General features: G+C 38.6%; 1 protein-coding gene across 1 annotated transcript in view; it reads right to left on the reverse strand.

Annotated features, from left to right (window-relative positions):
• enpp1 (ectonucleotide pyrophosphatase/phosphodiesterase 1) overlaps nucleotides 1–24,014 on the reverse strand; it is a 30,316-nt gene that overhangs the window by 1,970 nt on the left and 4,332 nt on the right. The window contains exons 2-22 of the mRNA XM_046060500.1: nucleotides 23,585–23,657; nucleotides 20,639–20,699; nucleotides 17,958–18,055; nucleotides 17,770–17,849; nucleotides 16,310–16,429; nucleotides 15,144–15,253; nucleotides 14,964–15,029; nucleotides 14,793–14,865; nucleotides 12,907–13,015; nucleotides 11,583–11,714; nucleotides 11,437–11,468; nucleotides 11,174–11,301; nucleotides 9,446–9,515; nucleotides 8,721–8,808; nucleotides 6,755–6,939; nucleotides 6,244–6,283; nucleotides 5,987–6,147; nucleotides 4,188–4,323; nucleotides 3,600–3,674; nucleotides 1,316–1,448; nucleotides 36–180 (exon numbers count right to left, since the gene is read on the reverse strand). Coding sequence (XP_045916456.1) covers nucleotides 36–180; nucleotides 1,316–1,448; nucleotides 3,600–3,674; nucleotides 4,188–4,323; nucleotides 5,987–6,147; nucleotides 6,244–6,283; nucleotides 6,755–6,939; nucleotides 8,721–8,808; nucleotides 9,446–9,515; nucleotides 11,174–11,301; nucleotides 11,437–11,468; nucleotides 11,583–11,714; nucleotides 12,907–13,015; nucleotides 14,793–14,865; nucleotides 14,964–15,029; nucleotides 15,144–15,253; nucleotides 16,310–16,429; nucleotides 17,770–17,849; nucleotides 17,958–18,055; nucleotides 20,639–20,699; nucleotides 23,585–23,657 — 2,115 coding nt within the window. The remainder of the gene's footprint in view (nucleotides 1–35; nucleotides 181–1,315; nucleotides 1,449–3,599; nucleotides 3,675–4,187; nucleotides 4,324–5,986; nucleotides 6,148–6,243; nucleotides 6,284–6,754; nucleotides 6,940–8,720; nucleotides 8,809–9,445; nucleotides 9,516–11,173; nucleotides 11,302–11,436; nucleotides 11,469–11,582; nucleotides 11,715–12,906; nucleotides 13,016–14,792; nucleotides 14,866–14,963; nucleotides 15,030–15,143; nucleotides 15,254–16,309; nucleotides 16,430–17,769; nucleotides 17,850–17,957; nucleotides 18,056–20,638; nucleotides 20,700–23,584; nucleotides 23,658–24,014) is intronic.

Consider the following 24,014-nt stretch of genomic DNA (forward strand, 5'->3'; position numbering starts at 1 on the left):
TGACGAGTAGCAGAGGAGTCAGTGGTTTTACTCACAGCACAGTTCTCTGTGTGGTCAGGTCTGTGGGGCAGGATGAAGGACTTGGCCTGCAGGGGACCCTCGCAATTAACAGGGCTGAAGGTCGAGTTCCCGCAGCTGGTCAGGATCATGAAGAAATGCGTCGGGATGGGAGCCTCATTCCTGAAGAAACATGAGATAACAGGGTTTAATATGCTGCTGCCTCCTTTCTCGAAAGCTCTCATTTTAACATTTGATGTGTGCAGAAAAAAAACCTGAGCTGAATGGTCAAAACTCAAACTAAATTTTGGTTAAGTTAATGTCCCTGAAAATTAGGTTTTAAGAGATTAAAATTCAAACACTCATCAGCACTGTGTGGGTGTAGTTTGATTAGATTTGACAAACCACCACCCCTCACAGTAAGAAGCTGATGGAGAAAATGCATTCTCAGGGCCTTAAAGTTATTGCAACAGTGCGAAATCAGTCCTTGTGGGTGTGTAAAAGCAGCAGATAAATACAGTACTTTAATTCAAATGTAAGTTTTATGTCAAATGTTTAATTCACTTTTAAAGCCAAAACTTTTGGAAGGTTTACTGCACTCATGACAAAATGCAATGGAGCAAGAAGAATATCTCAAATCTTGAGATATGGAGGCTTTGCACAATACCCTTCAAAGCGAGTATATCGACAAAACATATGCTTGTGCATATGCAGTTGCCTTGATGTAGGTCTAAAGACTTAAAGCTTGGCTTTTTGATTGAATACTTGCATCGGACCTAAGTTTAGTACAAAACTTTCTGTTCTAAAGAATTAACTATAAAAGAAACTGGAAATGTTTTCACCAGTAGTATTTTTGTATTCAAGGAAGAGTGAGACCTCAAAGGAAGTATCGTCATCTCCCACAACTTATTTATAAATACACATTGCTCTTTCCTCTACTAACCCATGTGTGAAGGCTGTATTTACAAAATTAAGTTGAAATCTATATTGCTCATTGATTATCATAAGCACAATCAATTGTACAGTTGGAACAATTAGTCAAATAGATCAATACACAGAAAATAAATTGACAGCTATTTTGATATTTATTTTTCAAGAACAAAAATGCCAAACATTTATTGTTTCAAACTTCTCTAATGTGAGGATTTGGAGCTTTTCTTCATCATATATGACAGTAAAGTTAATATTTTTGGGTTTTGGACTGTAATTCGGACATAGGAAGCTATTTCAATAAGTCATTATTCAAGAAAAAAAAGGCACATTATGTATTTGTTGTGCGGCCCTAACTACCTGCCTGGAGTGTGTGCCGCTGACTTACCTTAAAATTGCTCTGAGTGCATCAACGTTTCCATCAAAGTCTTCATCAAATATCGGCCCACTCATGATGTTGACTCCGTTCAGTTCTTGAGAATATTTTGGAAGCAGGTCATCATGGATATAATCCCAAACATCTGTGGTTATGAAAATACACACAATTACCTTTTAGTTCTCCAACAATGCAACGTATGTTCATTGTGAAGCTACTGCCAGGACACTGTTAGTTTAGCTTGTATAGATTAAACAAACAGCAAATAATGTGTTAAAGTGTTAGTGTGCTTTAGAGGTGCTCACAGATGGATTTTGTTACCTTTGGACAGAGCAAGACTCTGCTTCCCCATATTGTAAGTCTGTATGCTAAGCTAAACTGTCTGCTAACAGTCTCTTGTCTTTATGTTGAAGGTACATACATGGTGATATTAATCTTCTTATTTAAATCTCGGCAAGAAAGCAAATAAGGGTGTTTTCCAAAATGTATTGTACAGTCAGTTTAAGGTATTGTAAAGCAAATGGTCAGCAAAGTTTACATGTGTTATTTATGTGTTGATTTAATTGTATTAGAGATGGAATATTGTTTGGGCCTACTGGTTTGTTTTGTGATATTTAAGTTAACTGGCCTGTCTTCATGTATTTCCTGCCTCCTGACCAGAGGTTCACACAGTCTGACACAGTCATCTGCCACCAGGGGGCGGCATCTGTCAGCTGATTACTATATGGCAGGGGTATTCAATTAGATTTCAAAGAGGTCTAGTTAGAGAAAATTTCCTGAAGCAAAGGTCCGGAACATCAAAACGACGAACTTGCGTTATCATTCAGTACTATAACCTATAGTTGTATCAACACATGTCAAACAACACTGTCAAATCAAATAAGTTTTCACATCAAACTGGAGGGATAATAAATAATAACTATTCAAATATAAATTCTAAATTTAAGTAAACTAAAGTGCCTAATTTTTAGAAAAAATGTAATAAAAAGTGTAGCATGAAGTGATGAAGTGTAGTCTTAACCAATTTTATAATAAACACTCAACACATCATAACAAATGAACAGCTGTAATGCCTCCTCTTCTCTTTCATTTCCTCTTACAGAGCTACCACTTTCCTACTTTCTGTTGTTCAGTGAGAAACGTGAGCTCCAGCTAGCATATTGGAGATCTATGAGATATTCTGGTTTTGGATAACTGCCCGTGGGAGGAATGTACATGTAAATATCTGTACATTCTTGATTAAAAGTCATGTGAAATCTCTTTTATCTTTCGTCTCCTCAATTCTGGTGTGTTTCCAAAACGTCTCTGGTGAATCTCGCGGACTCGACTCGCAAGCATCGGTATGCACAGATTTGATTGGCTGAGCAGCGTCACATGAGACGATTGGAGCACATGGTCTGTGAGTTTCCTGGTCCTTTAAACCAGTACAGTAAATGCTAGAAAAGCTGTGCGGGTTAAAATAGAAACGCTCCGTCACGAGGTAGTAAGTCTCAATAATAAATGTGCTGTAGGTCGGCGGTCCGGAGAGGACGGCGGCTGGGTCCGGATCTGGACCGCGGTCCGCCTATTAGTGACCTCTGCTATATGGGCTTCTGGCATAACACAAAGGGTAGTGTCTGGGGGGGGGGACGACTTCATACTTCATACTTCATAGCAAGTTTCCATTTACAGTGTGGGTGGTCCTAGTGGAAACCCAAGCCTAGCTGTGTTGTCTGAAACACTTAACTTTTAATCACCCGACACAATCAACAGTCTGGTGAATCATTTCAGTGCAATTACGAAAAAAATACCCGTAAAGTGAATCTTAGTGTGAAAAAAATGTTTTTGCCTACAGCAGGATGGCAGGAGGATTAAGTCTTGGAAAGTTCCTCTGACTAAACCTTTAATTGTGCTTTACAGAAAGAGCACGACTAAATTAAAGTACAGTAGACCCATATAATCACAGCGGTTAGATCTTTAGACTCCTGTGAACCAAAAGTATAGCCTGTATTTAGGAAATCATGTTTAAAAAGTACAATATTGAATATAAATGGCTCATTGGAATGGGCAATACATGCTCTCAGAAAACTTTTAACAATTTAGCAAAACAGAGCCTGACATAATGTCTAGTTGTGATATTCACTACTCAATTAAATTGTTCAGCTCTCATTCAGCACAAAAGCTTCAGTCGGCAAATGAACCCTTCTGACTTCTCTGGAAGGAAATTCTAAACTCATGCATCACCATGATTCACATTTCCAACACTGGGTGCAGCAGGAAAACCAGGAACCAATATCTACTTGCAAGATTGACTCACCTTTAAATGCAGGGAACATTGGTGCCATGTTGCTTGTGATAAGAGAGTCTGTCTCATGTCCACTGGCACTCAGATCTATAGAGAGAAAAATGAGAGGTGAGGGAAAAGTCAATTTGTTTGCAATTTGGATATGGATGTACACAAACTGCATGCTGTAAAAGTCTAATGTGTACTGATCTGCTGTTTACAGTCACGCCAGATGCAAATTCAAAACATGCACTTCGGAATATTCTGGATGTAATGTTATCGGTGACACATGTGTATATATGTACATAGCTGTAGCTATATATAGTTCATGTTACCATATTTGAATATACATCTTATTAGCCTACAGCCTATGTAAAGCTCTGTGTTTTCAGAATGAAGCTTTTCTTCACTCTTTCAGGCTCTCACTTCCTTTTGTGCAGCTACCTGAAACCTGAATTTCATTAAATATACAGTGACTCTCCTGTGAGACTCTTACTGTTGCAGAGCAAAAGCATGGGTGCATTGTGTATGAGAATGTGGCTCTAAAACACGTCAACTTCAATTCAACACCCGGCTGGGGATTGCACGCTATGACCCCCTCCACCACACACACACACTCACTGGGGGGATGCAGCAGGCCATAGGACAGAGTGGGGTTGTCTCTGTAGCGTGCACACAGCTGGCTGGCGGCCGGTGGGATGCGCACGTCAGCACGAACACACGCCTCCGACTCTGGGCTCAGGGGTCGGACTCTGGTCTGAGAGAGAGGATCAGTCAGTGTTGGACAGTGTGGAGCTGTTGTGTAAGATCACTCGGCTAGGTTTTATATGGGTCAGCGAGGACATTGTTTCTGTTTGCAGAGCTCTTTAAAAAAAAGAATCTCCCCACACTCCCCTTCCCTGTTATAGAATAAAATGACAGATTTTTAACCAGAACATGCCATTTTTGAATTTTCTTTATTTTTAAGAAATTTCCTGGTAAGGACTGTGTAGTTTGGCACCAATTAGAGGGAAAATAGAGACACTGTTCATTTTGGAAACTTCCAATTGATTCATTTCAAAGAATCGCTAGTGTAACAGTGAGTCTTTAATTCAATGAACTGCAGAGAGTAAACAGCCATGCTAGAGGCTTGTGAGTCTGTATTTTGCCCTGGTGGTAATTTGAGGTAAATGCAAACATCAGCATGCTAACATGCTCACAATGAAAATGCTAACATGCCAATGTTTAGCAGTAGGGCCTACATTTACCATGTTAACCATCTTAATTTAATGTTAGCATGCTAACATTTGCTAATTAGCGACAAAAGCAGAACAGCTGAGGCTGAAGGAAATGTCTTAGTTTTGGAAGTATTTGGTCATAAAACTATTGGATAAATAATAATTTTACCAGCTGGAGAGGCTAAATGAAAAGTTGGGGTATTGCCAAAGTTACAGTAAATATCTTGATGGACATGGATTTCATGTCGATAGATTCAGTAGCTGTTAATATTTCACTGTGGACCACTTTGGTCCAGATATTGCCATCCATAGAGCCTCTCTGCTAACATGGCTACAACCTTTGAATTTCTTTACAGGCAGACAATACAATTCTAAATCAATGGGAAATAAATCAATATCCAGTGATTCATGAATAATTAATCATACTTGCTTGAGTTTAAATTGAGATTTTCTTTCAATGACATTCCTATTTCCCCCTATAAATAGTACCAATGTATACAACTCTTCAGAGCAACCTTATGTGAAATTATTAGGAAATTGCAAACCGGTAAAATTAAGTATTACTAAATATACTGTCCCTGATTACAGGCAGAAAAACACATCATCAAAAGCTGTGCATATTTTCAAACATCCTGTATGTACAAGAATAGAAATTTAAGGCAGACTAGTTTGACGCTAGCTATACATGAAGTTGTTAATATTGAAAAGTTGTGAAATTGATGTTTTCTGTGGGTTGAACATATTAATGTACATTCTTCTATTACACAGATAAAACAAAAAACAATCTAAACCATGATTCTTTCAAGCCAAAATGAACATAGAGAGTACAGTACAAGCCATATTTAGCTTGTACTGTGTTTGGATAAAGCTTAAATGAAAACAAATCTACATCCTCACTTGCTCTATCATTCAGACAGTATAATACAACAGTGTAAACGCTCAAGGGAATGTATCACTCTGCCTGAGGTCACAATTTACACTGAAGCTCAACCGCATAATGAGAAAGACAAGAACTGTTTGAGCCAACATGAGCACAGAAGATGAGTAACAGCCGCTTAGAGGAGGGATTCAGATACTAAACAACCTCTTACAATCTGCAGCAATCTGCAGCCAAACCCTAACCACAGAAGAAATATAGCTGGGACAACTCAACTGTACAGGCTATGTTTAGAGATAAAAGACAGCTCCAAACAGCGGACTCACCAGAGGCTGGATGGTGTACGACACCCAGAGGGGCATGAGGCGATCTTTACTGTATCCGTTGAGATAGTTAGACTGATGGAGAAGACAAAAGGTGGCACCTGGTTGGACGACGTGAGGGGTGCCAAAGGGATGGTGTAGGCGGCGTAAGCTAGCTTTAACACCTAAAGGGGAAAGTGTACAAATGTCACACAAAATCTTCAATAAAAACAAACAAAAAAACCCAACAACATTAGAAATGCAAAAAATAAGATACTCACTGGAATTAACTGTCATAAGATGTTTGTTCATATCTGCCTCCTAAAAAGAAATTCACACTTCTTGTTAGCATGCTTGCATTACATACATTAAAACCTGCCATGAATCTATAGTCCCACACTTTCAACATGCACATCAGAAGCTTGTGAACTGACTGAAGTGACTTTTTGTTAGTTTGAGGGCAGTATAAGGGTACCTGTACTTTTTGTACAGCATTATATTTCACAACATGTTAATCGTCTGCATCACTAAATGGCCAACTGTTAAATATGATGCATCTACTTCAAACTTGTTCAAGCACACAGAGAGGGAAACATTATTTTAAAACAAAACGTAGCCCCCCAAAAGTGAAGCAAGAACATACTGATTGCTCAAATTCATAGCAATCCATCCAACAGTTGTTGGGATATTTCAGCCTGGACTGACTAACTGACAGACACTGCCATTCTTTGAGCCACGCTGCTAACACAGCTAAAAACAAGCGCATGATCTCAGTAACGTATTAGCACATACCATTGTCTTAGTTTGAGATGCACAGGTGCACTGCAGATCATCAGTGGAGACAGGGTCGCTGGCTTCACAGGGGGTATCATGGGAGAGCTGTGCTGGGTGAACTGGGAAGTGGACTGGACTCTTCAGAAGGTGGTTCAGGCTGCCGTGAGTCCCGTTGTTTGGAGCAGGACGAATACCGAGGAGGTCTGAAGGAGAAAAAGAGTAAGAGAGAGGATGGGAACAAAGAAGCATGTCTGTGCATTTGATAATAAAAGAAAAAACACATTTTCAAGAACCTTCATTTCATAAATTCAGCCATCATTAGTAACTTTAGGTATCACGCAGGTTTCAAACTGAATTTAAGCTAAGTAACAAAGTTGCCTTTATATTAGGTTTCTTGAAATCCTTTATGGTTCTACCAGCCTTGAGCCACTCAAGTCATATACTGTATACAAGGCAAGCACTAAAACTTTTTTTGTTGCATAATTAACAGTCCATAATTGGACAGTAAACTTGAACAAATTATTTGCAAGTTAAAAAGTCATCAATGAACATCATCTGTCTGTTACAAACATTTCTAAACATTTAGATTCAAGCATTATATTCTACTCTGACCTACTATAACATACTTACTGTAAGTAGAAGTAGTTTTTCAATGCAATGTCATACGTATTTTGGGTGTTTCTCTTAATTTTGAATTCCAAATGCTTTGGTAGTTGCAAAAGTGATTATTTCCTGCTGTTCTTTTTTTTTGGAGGCAAGGTACCAAACTGATATTCAGTGCCGGAATTTAATCTGTTCCCTCTTCTGAACTGTGTTAAAGCTGTGGTAGGCAACGTTGGAGAAACTAGCAAGAGACAGCTACATTTTGAAAGAATCCATCATTAAAATCTCACCACCTCCCTTCAGGCTGCCCTCCAAAGCCACTCCCCCAAAACACATTTTCAATTGCAGTGAGTGCACAGGCAGAGTGTGTGCAAGAAGGCAGGTTGGTTGGTAGACAGGAAGTTAGACCAGCCAATCAATTCACTGGCCTTGTGGAACAGATTATTTTCATTTTTGTGCCAGATAATTTGATTTATTGATTGCTATCAGGATGTAACGAAAATTTCAACAAATACAACAGAAAATTAAATTACCCCAGCTTTAACTGTGTTGCTGTGCTCTTACAATTAACCTGCTGAGTAAAATGTTTTCATAACTAAGAGAATTGATGACTACTGTGAAAATTAGGCCCAGGTTGTAAAAAAAAACAACATTTTACTTAATGTCAATAACAAGAGGAATTGTGAACAATTTAATTTTTGTTGTAAAATAGTTTGGTTTCAGTCAGGACAACTTTCATCAAAGTTGTCAAAGTAAGTTATGTTTGGGGATATGACTCTGTTCTGTTTGCACTTCCAATTGCCTATGTGTAAAAGACATAAGGCAGGGAGAGCTCACATCTCTGCCCATCAATGCTTGCAAAGGAATCAGCAAGGGTAGGCAGGCTAAAGCAGATATAAGGCGTCTTGTGTGTAATTTAGCAATGAATGCTAAGAAGGGAATCAGATGAGCTGGCAGCTAATGTGGCTGGCTTTGAGATGGGATTGATGTGCTGGGATTGTGAGTTGAGCCTGACTTCATTGCTTCCCTGAACTAACTAAATCTACAGCCAGCAGCTGGTTATCTTAGCTTAGCATAAAGACTGGAAATGGGGAAACAGCTAGCCTGGCTGTTTATTTTGCTTGTTTAATCCATACAAAACCAAAGTGCAAATACAATACATTGTAGTTTTATGGGAGGTTATGTGCAGGATTATTTGGTGGCTGCTAGCAGTACTTCATGAAGTATCCTCTAGTCACCTGGCAACCTCACATGCCTACCTCACATGCCATCAGTACATGAGAGTTGCTGGTCCTTCTCATATAAGAAAGTGAATAAGCGTATTTTCTAAAACGATGAACTATTCCTTGAAATGCTGATGTTACAGCTACAAGCAACTTACCACACATGAGGTTATATATTTCAATGTTTTCAAAAGGGGGCACAACAGTGTTTTCTTTAAATCCTGGACCGTGGCCAATGAAGATTGCCTGGAGAAAGTAGATACATATTAACACACCGGTATTCATTCATTTATTTGGCATTTCTAGATACAAATGAAAGAGTACAATGAAATAAATGGAAACCTTCTCTCTGTAATAACAAGATGCCAAACACTCAGTACCATGATTAGACCACATGTAAATATTTGAAATGAACTAAAGTAGCAAAGCAGGGATTTCAGTTCTAGGAAAGAGGTTGGTGTGGCGGGATTTTGAGATATTTGCAGGTGAGTAAACTGTCCATTTTAAGCGTACTTTGCTCTCTTTCTCTGCTGTGTGTAGGCAGGCTGAAAGCCAAATGTAGAGTAGTTGACTTTTCTTAACTTACAAAGTCAGCAGACTTGCAAGCAAATTATACATCCAGAAATATACACAGATGTACTTTGATGACTTTAACATGAAAGTGGCAGACAGAAACTCAAAGAACTCAACGGACAGCTTTTATGATTCAGCATCTGGTGAGTGTCTGAAGTTTCTTTCATAGCTAAACTGTATCTTGAGTTTTATTGTGTTATTAGCTGTAATTGTGACCTACTGTCCCATGTTGGCATTATCGGGACTCAAACAGGATTTCGTGACAGTGTTTATTGTGGTGGACAAACACACACAACTTCCCTCCTCTCACCTGCATGTTGGTGAAGAGGTTATCTGAGCCGTGGAATCCCCCTGTGCAGTACTTGATATCCGCACGGTTACTGTCGAGATAGAATAACAATAATTAAGGGTAGAAGTCACTATAACACGACTGACAGTTACTGATATGTGTTTTTATCTTATTTTCAAGGAACAGTTCGTCCCAAATGATCTCAATTTCAGGGTCAAGCAAGTTTAATTTTATATAACCTAAAGAGCGACTTCAAATACACTGTTGTTTATTGCATCTGTCAAGTCAACTGATTGAATTCTTCAGCCTGAAGCAATTTTCCAAGATTACATGTTAAGTTGTACAACTCCTCTCCAACATACCACGCTTCATTCATTATAAATGATTGCTAACACTAATTACTGTAAATGCTTCAACTTCTGTGTGGCCAAAGAAACTTTTTTTTATCATCAGACGTTTACATCCGCCTCCATGACATCTACTGTACTATAATTCACACAAGACTAGACAACTCCTGACCAACAACTGTAACAGCTCTGGCATCTTATACTGCATATAAACAAAATCTAACTGTACTTTATACGGTGAATCTGTAAGCATTCACTTTTAAATCTGCAAGACGCAATTGGTAAAACAATTTTCACCACTGAAAGACATCTGCCCCGTAAAACAGCACTATTGCTACATTTTACATTTTAGTCTTTTACCAAGGTAAAGGTTATTAGGAATGTGGACTCTTTTATACTTAGTCCTCAAATGTTAAGATTTCCATTCAATTAAATGGACAGGTAGTTTTACATCACTCGTGCACTTAAAATTCTCACACAACACAAAATATATGAGTTTTTAAAATGTGGTTATTTAAAATGAACAGGCTTGAGAAACTTGCAACTTTACTTCTGTTTACTTTATTATACTTCACTTAGTCAGTGAAGGTAGTCACTTCTCTTTACTTGACTTTATCACTTTACTTGGCATTTTACTTTACCTCGCATTAAGTCACTTCATTTAGTACAACATGCTGATAATCCTCAGTTCAGTGACCGCAACTTATAGCCAAATGAGTGCAAAAGGCCTTTTTGACCTACTTTGGCAGCCAAAAAAACTAAAATGGCTAATATTGTTTTCTCCTTGTTAGTACTTGACCTTGCCACTTCGCTTTACCTTGCTTCATTTTATTTTGTCACTTTGTGCAAAATGTCTATTTTATTTTCTCCTTGCCAGTCAATTTGAGAACTTTTTGTGCTTGCAGAGTCCTCATGAAAAACACAGTCAATTAAAATAATGAAATAATTAAGTAACATAGTAATCTAGTGTAATAAATCTGCTGGATCACCTGATTGCGTATAACAAAATAATCTAGTCTTAATGGTCCACTGGTTAGCTTTTGAGTTTTCAGCTACTTCTAATAGTGTTTTTCAGTGAATGGAGCTGGCTCTAGGCTGAAAAATGCTTCTTGAGGCTGCATGTAGGCGAACATACATGAGCTTGTTTCTTTTATATTTGTATGTACAACTTGTACAACATTAATGCTTTTATTTCTTTTCTCTGTTTCTAACCAGCCTCCTGCCAGGAGTTGGATCAACCAATCAGCTTGCTTGAAGCGGAGGTCTGTGTCACACATTGTTGACATTTTGGAGGTGTGCGTGTGTGACCTTCAGTTGTCCTCTTTTCAGCGTCTTTCTTCCATTTTTGACACATTCTCAACACAGGGAAAACTTCGAGACAGCGTACTGACAAATGACTTACAGCGCCGCCTGCCAACCTTCCTTCATATAGAGGTGGCCTCTCTCTATGCGTTTGTTGTTAGCATAGTGCATCCTTTTGGGGAGGTTTTCTTTGAGGTAAGGCCTCATTGGCTGGTCAGAGGTCCTGCACTTCAGAACAGACAGAAGAGGAGAATCAACACACAGCTGAGGAAGAATGGACTTGTTTGATGAAAAGTCAAGCAAGCAGATAATTTATCATTCTTCTTATGAATACAAAAGTCACAGTTGGAATACTTCGCATACCGACAAGTTCTTCACAAGGCCCTCATAGTCGACTGAGGAAAGAAAAACAGAAAAAGGTCAGCCACGCTGGTTACAAACAAACTGACACTGAGTGATGCAGTAAAGCTGGGAAGGAGAGAAGTCGAGTGTTATTGGCAGGAACGCACAGGAAAAGTAATTATCTGGGAGGCGACTGGGTCTGATGCGAGCAGCAGGGCCTTGGATGACAGAAAAGTCGCCAGTGTTGTCCAGGTAGGTTGACAAAATTGCTGTCTTTTCACACGAAGCCTCCTCCATGCCTGTTGTGGATATACAACACAACTCTACAGTGATATTGCATGATATGATTCTCCTATATGCTTACTTATTACTTATGATACTCAACATTGTGTGATATGTTATCTTAGGTAATTCAGCAATTAAGACAGTTAGAAGCTTGTGCTGAATAACAGGAAACCGGGCCCTGACGACAATACACTCTGACACACTTCACACTTTTCTGAATATAGTCACGCACACACACTTTTACAGCCCTTAAGGTGCACTAGAACATGCTACATAAACTGAATTCAACATATATGGATATCTATACAAAACACAGCAGGGGTGCAGTCTCCTAAATATATACTCAGGCTTAGCGGAAGAACAGCAGACTTGCTGTTAGGCCGTTGTGCTGTGCATGTATCCAGATATATCTGTTTGCATTTCTATAATAAATATTTGGTACTGAACGGACTTCTCAGACTCCTCTCAGTACTTCCCTCATCAACCAACTCGGGGAAGTCGTTGCACTTCAACACTGTAAAAAAAAGAGACTATTAATTTGTCTTTTTTTCATAAATGGTCAAGATTTGAGTTGAAGACTATACAAATGTGGCCATGGTAGCATGAAATAATGCATGATTTTGTATGATTTTTCTTGTTTATTTCCCATTTGCTGATGTTGTTTAGCTTAAATGTTCTTCCCTTGTAGTGGCACACAGATTTATCTTGCCAGAAAGGTGCCTGAAGATCCGAAGACTTACTTACAGCCCTTAAAATTTACAGCACATTTTTAGATTCAGATTTACAGTATAACATATCTTGACATCGTTTTGGGTGTAACATGTGGACATGTTGAATCTTTCTTGTCACTTGTCCTTGATGATAAGCTGCAGACTAATAACTAGCACAGTAAGTCAAAATTAAAATCTTCTCTTGGAGATTATGTCCTTCATGAGGATAGCTGGGCATCGCCCTGAGCCACATTCACTCCAGCACATTGATATTTAGTATACCTAATTACAAGACTAAACATACGGTCTCCAGATGTCCAGAGAAACTTCTCATCACAAAATATCCTCTTAACACACCACTGACAACAGTACTCACCGATTTTGCATCAAATCTTTCTCTCTGACAATTATCAGTAGCTTTATCTTACAACAGGTGGAATGACTCTTTTTTCTGTACAATGACAAGAGGCCGTATCACAGCTATGTCAAGGCTCACCGTGGTCTGATACGATTATCAGGTTGACACAGTGCTGCAGGTCTCTCTGTAACAGGCCATCCATTAGCATGCCCACAATCCTGTCCACATTTTCCAAGGCCTGAACGACCTGAAGGCACAACAGCATTTGAAGCTTTAACAGAATTAACGTGTTACTGTGGCAGAAGAACCATGCTCAGAAACTGTAAGTGCATCATGGAAACACCTCAAAAACAACTTGTTTCAGCAAATAAATAATTAGCAAATGTAATTAACCAAAATGGCTTTGTCAGCATGGTTCATAACCTTGACTTTATTAAATGGGGTTTGGTTTAGTTTAACATTCTGAATAGAGGAAAATCTTCAACAAAGTCAGTTGCCCTTGATTTTATCCTTCCTTGGGTAACTATGACCTGGATGACTGCGAACCTTCACAATGGAGGAAAGATGCAGAATGAAAAATAAAATAAAACAAACTGGCTCTAGCTTATAAAAATAACCAATTCCTTTGACACTGACAAGGTAAAATTTTAGATAAGGAACTTTATTTTTTAACATATTGTTTAAACTATCATTAAATATGAATTATTATCATTAAATAACTGAAAGATTAGACAATTAGTTGTTCATAACTAAATGTTCATAATATTTCTTTGAATGGCTACTGTGATAATGTAGAACTGGAACGATTAGACGATCGACACAAAATTAATTATCAACTATTTTGATCAATTTACTAGTTTCAGTTTCTCAAATGTGAAGATTTGCAACTTTTCCTGTGTTATGTGATGGTAAGCTGAATATCTTTGCGCTTGGACTTGAAGACGCCACATTGGGCAGCACCTTGAGGTTTGTCTAGTGGTTTTTCAGTTTATAGACATTTTATAGAACAACTTAAAAAAAAAATTAATAATTAATAATGAAAATAATCATTAGTTGCAGCCCTAGTCGTATATCACACAGCTCCAGGAACAGAATTTCACTTTCTCTACTGGCGTTTTCTCGAGCTTTCAATTGCATCTCACTGTTGTCTTCAGTGGCTGGCGTTTTTCACAATGCCTCCCTCACATACACAGGATGATCATCTGTTTATTATTATTATCTGTTAGTGTTGTAGTCAAGAACGGCCCAAAACGAGACCAAGTCAAGACCAAGACCAGTTCCCCACATTACATGTGAAACATGATCATTGGTACTTCTCAAGTTGATCTGAAAGATCCACATCCCCATTAAAACACCCACATACAAACACTAAGAGCTGAAATCAACCAATTAAGCATCTTTATTCAACACTCCTTTCCCATGCTTACCATCGCGGGGAGGGGTGACAGTCGTTAACAGGAATAACACATGTTTAATTAGGGTTATTGGTTGCATTCAAAGCAATATGTTTTCCATCCAATCAAAGTTAGGATGTTAACAAATAAATCAGACAATGCAAAAGCAATTTATTCCCAAAGTTATGGTCTTGACTGGTCTTGAAATAAAATCCCGAGTCCTCAATATCCGAGACCAAGTACGAATTCTGTCAAGTCCGAGACGAGACCAAGACCATCAAAAAGTGGTCTTAAGACCAGTCTCGAGACCAAGACCAGTCTCGAGTACTACAACACCATTATCTGTTATCACATGAACAAAGTTATACATTTACTGTAGGTTCACGTGATGACAACTGAGATGTCTCCATAACAACAAAATAAACACCAAGCTCTGTTGAAGACCGCGAAGTGCACCTGAAAGCTCTGGAAAAAGCTAGTTATTGGACCTTAGTTGGAGATTTTTTCCAGCTACTGTATCAGGGGTTCAATATTGAACTTTGTCATGATTTTTACGTCTAGTCTGTTGTTCTTTTAGATAATTGACAACCTGCTCACAATTGCTGGTTCCATGTTTAGTGAATGACTAACCTGTTGGCTTCTTGGCCCATAATAATGTCCTGATGAGTCAGGTTCATCCAGGTACAAAGTGTAGAAGTCTGGTCTAAAAACACAAAGACACCAGTTAAGTGTGATGTTCAGCGTTTTTATGATGGTGACTCACACCATCGTCTTTGTCATGATTAAAAGGACATGTAATACCTTTCTCCCTGTGGTAAACTGAGCCATTCAAACAGCGTCGACACCCTCCTCTCAAATGTAATGCTCCTGTGCACCAAAAAAGTACCATGTAATTTATGAACACTTCAATACACCACTACATTATACCATGAATTTTCTTGGGATGAATTTAAAAGCATCTAACGTAATGGAATCACTCACTTGTCATACAGCTTGTAGAAGTCAGGTAAGGTGCCATTGATGGCTACATCTGAGCCAGGCCAGAAGAAGCTTCCTGCTTTCAGTTTGTGACGTATGGCAGTGAGCCAGACCTGAGGGGAGGAGAGGAGCGAGCAGGTAAGGAGATGAAAGGAAAGAAAAGAAAAGGAAAAGAAAGAAGAGGAAAGGAAAAAAGACAAAACAAGAGGCAAGGAAGCAGAAGGAGAGGAAAAGAAATGAGAGGAAAAGAGAAGAGAGGAAAGGAGACAAAAGGAACCGGAAGGAAGGGAGATGGAAAGAATGGGAAGGAAAGAAGACGAAAGGAAAGGAAATGAGAGAAATTGAAAAGTAGTACAAAATAGAAGGAAATAAAGGAAAGGAGTCAAAATAAAAGGAAAGGAAATACAAGCAACAGAAAGGAGATGAGAGAAAAGGAGACATTAGTAGACAAAGGAGAAGAGAGAAGAGGAGAGGAGTGTCATCCAGGTTCATTATTAATTCAGACAAGCTAAGCAGTAGTAAACTAATACGTAACTCATTCATCACAGCAGCAGTGTTTAGTCCATTAGGATAAAAGTGTAATCCCTCACAGCCCAGTCAAGACTGATTGAAATCTAACTCTATATTTGAATGCTAAATCAATACCTATTGGACCGATCTGCTGGTAGAAGTGCTTTATTTATGCAGCAGGCTTGCATGCATGTTGCTCCAGATGTTTATTACGAAAGAATGTATTCCAGGGGTCATTGTTCATCAATTTCTCCTTCCCTCCTGAAAAGTCATATGGCCGCTGCATGGTGTATTTTCAAGAGCAGCAGTCTGTCATGCAATTGAGGAATGAGATTTAAGAGGCATCCCATTTAAATGGAAACCACAAAGCCTATAAACAAGCACAACTCACAGCCCTCACAAGCTGTCATTTTGCACAAGCAGAATCCATAATTATATCAAGAAGCTCATTACAGGGAAAGCAGATGAATGAGCACAATGCTCAGAGTGTGTTAACTTTCACGAGTTACAGAACAATAATGTTGGGCTCAGACTCAGCTGTAGCCTTGCTCCACAAACATTCTCCTAAAGTGGTCCAGAACAGTTTTGCAGCCTCAGGGTTTTCAGGACTAATATTGAACAGTGAATTTAAACCTCCGTGGCTGCAGTGATTCACTTACTGGCTCTCCTTGATACCATTGTGGGTTTGTTTTCTCATCTGTTTTTAAGCTGAAGAAAGCGTTTCGGGTCACATCGTACATCTTGTTGTCCACAATCCCATGAGACTCAGGATAAAGGCCCTGCAGGAATCAGAGACAAAAACAAACAATCAAGGTGAAATGTTTTGATACTGTGGCTGCACAGAGATAGAGTCTCCCATCTTTCTAACCTAAATATTACTGCAGCAGTTTGTTTTGATTAGGATCTGGTTTCAACCTGAAATCCCCCTCCACTGCTGTTGCTCTCCACAAGCACATGTGAGCCATTACACATCAGCAGTAACCCCTTTACTACTGTGAAGTGACACTAGCACTACAATCACAGGGAAATCCTCTGTTGAACTGTGATACACTAACAGCAGTGGCTGAAAGTAAGTAGCCTACATTTACTCAAGTACTGTACTTTATACTGCTAGATGTCTATGCTTCAAAAAAGGTAAATATTACTTATTACTCCACTACATTTAAATGCTACATAAAAAGATATGAAATACAATTATTTGTTAAAGATTAAACCACCTTTTTGGTTTGTGCCTCCTTACAAAAAACTGTGTCTACTCTGGGCTTCTTATCAGAGACATTTCTCCTCTAAACTCTTCAGACAGTTTCATTTAAATAACTGTTAGGAGTCCCAATGATGTAAAACTCAAAAGCACAGATTACAGAATATTACAAAATATTTATACAAGTGTGTTTCACAGAGCTTTGATGTTTCTTCTTTCCAGCCCCATTAATTATCTCTGGACCATTGTAGTGGGGCCAACCCCCAGGTTGAGAACAATTGCACTAATTTCAGATGTCTGAGTATTTAGCAGAGACATTTTCCCTACAAACCTCTCAGATGGTTTCATTTAAATAACTTTGAGGCCAAAAAAAATGCAGTTATCAAATATTTCGCCACCAAAGCTTGGATAGAAAGACAGATTAGAATAAATGAAAGTAAATGTGTGTATCAGAACATAGTTTTTGCTTCTTTCCTCTCCAATTAATCATCTAATGACCTCTCAGATTTTTCTTATGACTATTTGGAGACGATCCGACCCCATTGTTGGGAACCACTGGACAAAGCTACTAAACTTTACATAAAATAGTTAAAACTAGCATCACCTCAAACAAATACAACAGTAAATTGCTACTTTCAACTACAATAAATCTTATAATGTACTTTAAGTATAATGTAATATAATATCAATCACAGGGCCATTTATCTGCAGAAATAATACTTTTTGATATGTTAAGTACATTTTGCTATAAATACTTGTACTTCTACCTAAGTAAGATTTTGAAGGTCGGACATTTACTTGAGTATTTTTACTTTGTTATATTGGTACAATGAGTTCTTCTTCTAGCACTGACAAAACAAGTCAAACAATGTGACCAACAGTGTCCAATAAATCAATCCCTGACCAGAAAGGACTTACAGTCACAATGCTGTAGTGGTTGGGAAAGGTCTTTGTGGGATAAGCAGGTCTCATGTATGCAGTTGTTGTTCCGGCATTTCCTGCAACACAGTAATGTCCATTCACACCAGGTGTAAACAGTAAACAGTACTGTACATGGTTTAAGAAAACTGTGAAGAGCTGAGGAGTCAACAGCGTTGGTGACTTACGCAACTTGTTGATAACAGGAAGGTGGCTGCTGTGATCTTTTAGATACTCCGCCCTGAAACCATCCAAGGACACCAGGATGAGAGGAGGTCTGGAAAAACTGGGTGGGAAGACAGAGAGGCAGAACCATGCTTTAAGTAAACAATGAGGTGGGTCTGGGAACGGGAAATGGATAGTTACTCGGCAGGACACATGGATATCTTTGCACCAGTAGAGTAGCAGTAGTGCTAAACAGGAGGCCTGTGTAGAGAGAATACAAAGCAGCTCTTTGACTAAGCAGGCAAGAAGGGAAATAAAGTCAAATTACAGACCACACAAACACTTAGAGGAGAACAGGAAGAGATATGTGACTACTGGCGATGAATGACAGACTAAAAGAGTTCTGTTAGTTCCTTTTCTTTGTTCCCTGAAGTGAGGAATGGCCCCTCCCATTTCAGTGGGAGTGCTGAATTATTTTCATTATCAGCAAGAGTTACAGGTTAATGTTTCATTTCTCAGGATTAGTTATAGCACTATCAAAAATATTGCACCTACATTAAAACTGAATACTTTGTGAATATCAACCAGAAGTGTCCAATAAAAGCAAGTTGGCATTAAATGACTGACCGATATTTTATCATCAATCTTTGACCAAAGTAAGCCATCAATGTTTTGTATTGAAGATTATCAAACAATAGCCTACTCAGCTCTATAGCTAAATTATATTTTGTTGAAGTACTTATGGCTAAAGCCATATAAATTAAATGTTTTTGCTGCTTGGGGGCCGCAAGACAAGCTGTAAACACAAACGACATGTATAGTTGTTATGGCTAACATGTTAGCAAATAGTTGCCTATTTAGACATTCAAACACAGAGAAACATTAGCATGGTGTTTCTGCACCTGATGAATTTAAGTTCAGCATTCACTCTCCTTTTAGCTCTGTTTCTGCCTCAGCCAATAACAGTTACAAATGAACATGATAATCCTTTAATAAATTGGTCAAAGTTTGGCTTTCTCATTTACCATTCACTTGAAACTTGTTGGTTGTTGCTAAAAAATGTTTAAAAAAAGTTTATTAAAAACTAGAGTGACCGCCCTATGGTTGTATACCTCAACCAACCAGTCAAGTTGCAATTTACATCCATATCCGTCCATAGTCATAAAATATTCGGAAGGAACTAAATAAAAGGTATAAAGTGTATTTTTGGCTAAATGAAAATTATTATTATATTGAGGATATGATTCCAATAAATGTACATTATCGAACTGATTAATGAAGGATTATCAAAAACATATTGGCTAAACAAAATACGTGTACTTGATCACTATGTAAAGATGGACTATGCTATGCAAAATGAGGTTTCTCCTGGCATTTTTAGATGCAAAGACTCTCTCCGAGCTGTAGGTGAAAATCACTCACAGCATCACAATTGGCCAGTCATGTGATTCAGATGAAGCTAGAAATTCAGAATGAGGCAGGAAGTGAAAGACAGACTGGATGAGATGGAGAAAAGCCTGTATTGTGCTCGATATTCGTTATTTACTCGTTGTATCGTCCTGGTCAACGTGTGTGAAATCTGGAATTGTCCAATTCATTGTTAAATTATGCCTAAAACCTCTTTTGAGGTCACAAAGAACTTTCACCTTTGAGTCAAGTGTCACCTATTCAGTGTCCGAACCAACTGCGAAATATGCTCACAATCTCCCCTTCTGTTCCTGAGTGATGGTGTTGAATAATGGCCAAAAAAGTGTTTTTCTTTCACATCGTGATGCTGACCTTTGACCTTTCAACATCTGTATGTAATTTAATTAAATACTGCATCAATTCCTGAGCAATGGACACAAACATGTTTGTCAAGGTATTTTGAGGTGACCTTTGACAACCAAATTCTAATGAGTTCATCCTTGAATCCAAGAGGACGTTTGTGCCAAATATGAAGGAATTCCCTTAAGGTGTTCCTAATATCGCCCTGGACAACCCATAAACATAATAAAAATCAAGATGTAAAAGATGTTTTTCAATCAGCATTTTCCAGAAGAGCTTCTTCTTCTTTGTGTGTAAAGACCAAACCCTATAAACAACCCAGAGAGAGAATATGTGACTTTGTTGTCTGTATTTTTTTTTACATCAATCATTTGTTGTAAGATATTTTAAAACCAAAAATAGCTTTATTCAGAGCCACAGGTTTTCTTTTCCATAGTGTAATGAGTCTGTCTGAGGTTTCTCCGTTGCCAAAGCAAAAACTCACACGCGTGACCACATGCTCATGCACGCACGCACACACACATCTCTCAACAACACATGCCTGATTACTCAGAGTCATTAGCCTGGTTTCCATAGAGACATTTATTTTTTCCCACTAAAGCAACATTGTTGGTGAGTCATGTGTTAAGGTTTACACACTTGTAAAAAAGATGAACTGACTAAACCGCCAGACAGTGTCAAAGATGTCCTTCTATTTTACTCTGTACTTTAATTTCCACTAAGAACGGCCTACTGGGAACAATGGACTCAAGTAACAGTGGGCAACACAGCTTTAAAGCTTCATTCTCAGCACCAAAACATGGTGAAAGATATTGTAAAAAGGGAAAAGAAGGTGGTGTAATCCAAACTATATAACTATAGAGATATGAGGTATTATATTCTTTTAAAAACACATCAGTTCTCACGTCACAACAGCAGAACAAGAGTATATTATTACCCGGGTGGACACTGTGGCTGTTGAATTTCCTCATCGGCCTCCTGCAGCCAGATCTTCCCTCCTGCTCGAAAAGAAGAGAGTTGTCAGTGAGTGACAAGGTATATTGTATACAGTATATTTTTAAACATATGTTCATGCTTCCACCTTCACAAAAGAAAGATTTGCTGCTTTTTCTTTCTTACATTAATTTAATTATTTGAATGTTTTTACATGAATGCATGAGTAATAATAATCTCATAATATATACACACATACTGTATGTATGCATATACAGTCACAGGGAAATATTTCTGCATTGAGTATGTTTAGTTTTAATACTTTAAGTAAATGTTCCTGATTACACTTTTAGTAAAGTAACATTTTTAATGCGGTACTTTCACTTGTATCAGAGTGTTTTTACAGTGTGGTACAGTGTATTAGAACTTTTACTTAGGTTATCTGTATATTCTGTCAAAAACTAATTTAATCTGCTTCATCAGGCCTGTGTGGTTGAGGTTTCATCAGATTTTATTGACAGTGCTGTCAACTGAAGCAAACAACCTCACATAGACAGTGTTCATGTAGGATCTCATCACTTATAGTAAGACACTGGTTGAGAAAATAGGTTTTCGGGTTAAACCATGCTAAATTATAATTTAAGTAATTTCACTTGAACACAACAGTTAGCAAAAGTGCAGAAGTGTCACTTTGTCATCCACATATTCCTAAGATGACTTAAGACAGGGAGAGGCCGGTGAAGTCTTTCCAGTGTTTTTTGGCGCTAGATGAGAGCACAACTCTGGGAACCACATGAATATGTTGTGTAAAAGCACTAATGGATAACAGCACAGAAAGACTGAGAGCCAGATTGTGTTTCCTGGGCAGGATGTGTTCACATGCAACAGAAACCATCTGGAGACAAAACAGGGAGAAAAAATACAGCCTTTCTTAAGGTGTAATCATTTAAATAGTGACGACCTTTGGTCATTTGAAGCCATGCCTACACTTGAAACAAGGGATGTCACTACCTCAGACTATTCATTTACTTAATTTGAGACAATGTAAGTGAAATACAGGGAACTGCAGCACCCCACAACATGTACAGACGCTGCAAACCTGTTTTAATAAATTCTTTTGACACATCTGCTGACTGGATACATGACAGAGCGAGTCTTAGCATGTCGGTGAGAAAGCCCCTCCTCACTGCCTCTGGAGGCCAGCCGTGTGGTTTTGGACTGAACACGGGGATGCTCCGTCTCAGGAGACAAGTTGCTGTGGTCTGTAATCCACGGGAGAATCCAGTCTCAGCGTTTTCTACTACACACTGTCAGTCTCGAGGAAGAAGTAGAGCCTTGGGTTATTTTTATTTCTTTTCATCTGTTTCCAAAGGCCTTATGAAAGACGTAGAGGTTCCAACAAAGCTGCATAGATGTGAAAAACGCCAAAATATGAGTGTGGGTGAGTGAAAAGTCCAAATTTATTCTTCCCATATGGCTTTCATGTTAGCTGGTTAAGAAGTACAAGTTAAAAGGGAGCAGCAGAGAGAGTGCCCCGCCCAGGCTGGGGACAGTTGCCCACAGTCACTACCGCTGCCCCCGAAATGGAAGAGGGGCGTTTTGGCACGGCGGTTTGCAACAAAGAGCAAACCAGAGGGAATTGCTGCAAAACACATGCCAGCCTCGGGTAAACATTCCTATCTCACTTAAATGTGTGATTATGATGTATTTTGCAACAGTTTGCCAAGAAGGCTTGCTTGCACCACCCTGATGAAACATTTCCTGTCAACAAATCACATGCAGTCTCAGGAGTTTCCTTTCACCTCTGTGTCTCTCTTTCACTGGCTGGTTGGTAACTTGATCACCTTTCACTGCTGCTGTAAATACTGCCAGTTTAGAGTTTCTGAGGGATCTACAGTGGGACATTAGCAGGCTCTATATTAGGTCGATTTTCTGGTAGCCCAAACAGCAGGCTGATAGCCTCACAGAAGCATGATGAAGGCTTCTTTTATTCCTCTGCAAATAACTAGGTTGTAGTTTGTATTTTTACCAGCCTTTCCTGAATAAGTGCTCAAAAATGTAACCTGAGATGGTTATTTCTGTCTGTTTCTCTGCTGCAGCCAATGTGTCACAAAACATTCACTGTATGTTTTGTGGAGTGAAGACCATGGCTCACATATAGCTTAGTCAGAAAATATACAGTAGTAAGGTATTGTGATATTTACATCTGAGGGAAAGCAAGAGCAGATGAGCATTCGTAAATATGTGTATGAACTCCTCTATCTGGGAGAATTATTGCAATTTTTAAAAGGGCAAAACAGTTTGTTTCCTGTTTCCTGGAGTAGCACAGCACAGACTGTCCAAGTTACAGCCCATACCTGTGGATTTTTATGTGAATATCCAATATTTCTCTTTTTGTCTCCAGGAAAATAAGAATATCCCAATGGAAACTACTTTGATTCTATTCATTCTAGTGATCCTTATTAGATCTATTAGGTCAAATGGGATTGGGGATCACAGTGTGCGCTGTTGTCTGCCAAAATGTCTTTTTGACAATACCACAGAAGATACTGTGGTATTGTTTCTCAACAATCATTAGCTGATCTATCATTGAGGTCTAAAATGTGTTAAATGCATTTCTTTACTGATAAACTATTTACTAAGCCACTTGTTTTTAATACTGAAAACTTAATTGTTCATATCCGCTAGCTTGTGGCCTTTTTCCTGCCTTTACTTTCATGGGCGGATTGCTGCCACCTGTCAGTCAATTGAATAGTGTGAAACCACTGGCAGAAACATGTGTGTGTGCATGAGATACAAACAAGATGGGGACCAACTCATCAAAACATTGCTCTGATGTGATACCAATGGTCAAAACTCCACAGGTCAGCTTTAAACTGCAGCCATACCATACTGTAATTGAATCCTGCCGTTAGCCACATGCTATAGCTGCAAAATCATCAGTGCCTACCGTTTCCATCACTGCTCTTTCTCAGAGAAAACACCATAGCCAGGATAACCACCAGTAAGCACAGCAACAGAACCTACAATCCAGAGAAAAAAATGTCAGGATGATTGTTACTGGTACTGAAGATAACAGTTCATAAATCACATGCAGCTGTCAACAAACATGACTGAAGATGCTTCGACTGAAGTCTTGGCTCTAGCTGGTAAAAGAAATGAGAGGCAAAAAACTGCACAAAGTCAAACACACTGTTGAAAAATGATCAACAATGTTCTTCAAATAATGTGTTATTGTTACAAATGATGATTGCACCATATAGATAGAGGTAACAACATTTAAACTCAATGTAAAGGAAATCTGAACAAAAAATAATTAGATTTCACCAATATTTTGAATGATACTGTGGGGAAAATGGCTGTGACAAAAGACTTATTCT

Source organism: Micropterus dolomieu, linkage group LG10 (assembly GCF_021292245.1).
Source record: "Micropterus dolomieu isolate WLL.071019.BEF.003 ecotype Adirondacks linkage group LG10, ASM2129224v1, whole genome shotgun sequence".
Lineage (NCBI taxonomy): Eukaryota > Metazoa > Chordata > Actinopteri > Centrarchiformes > Centrarchidae > Micropterus > Micropterus dolomieu.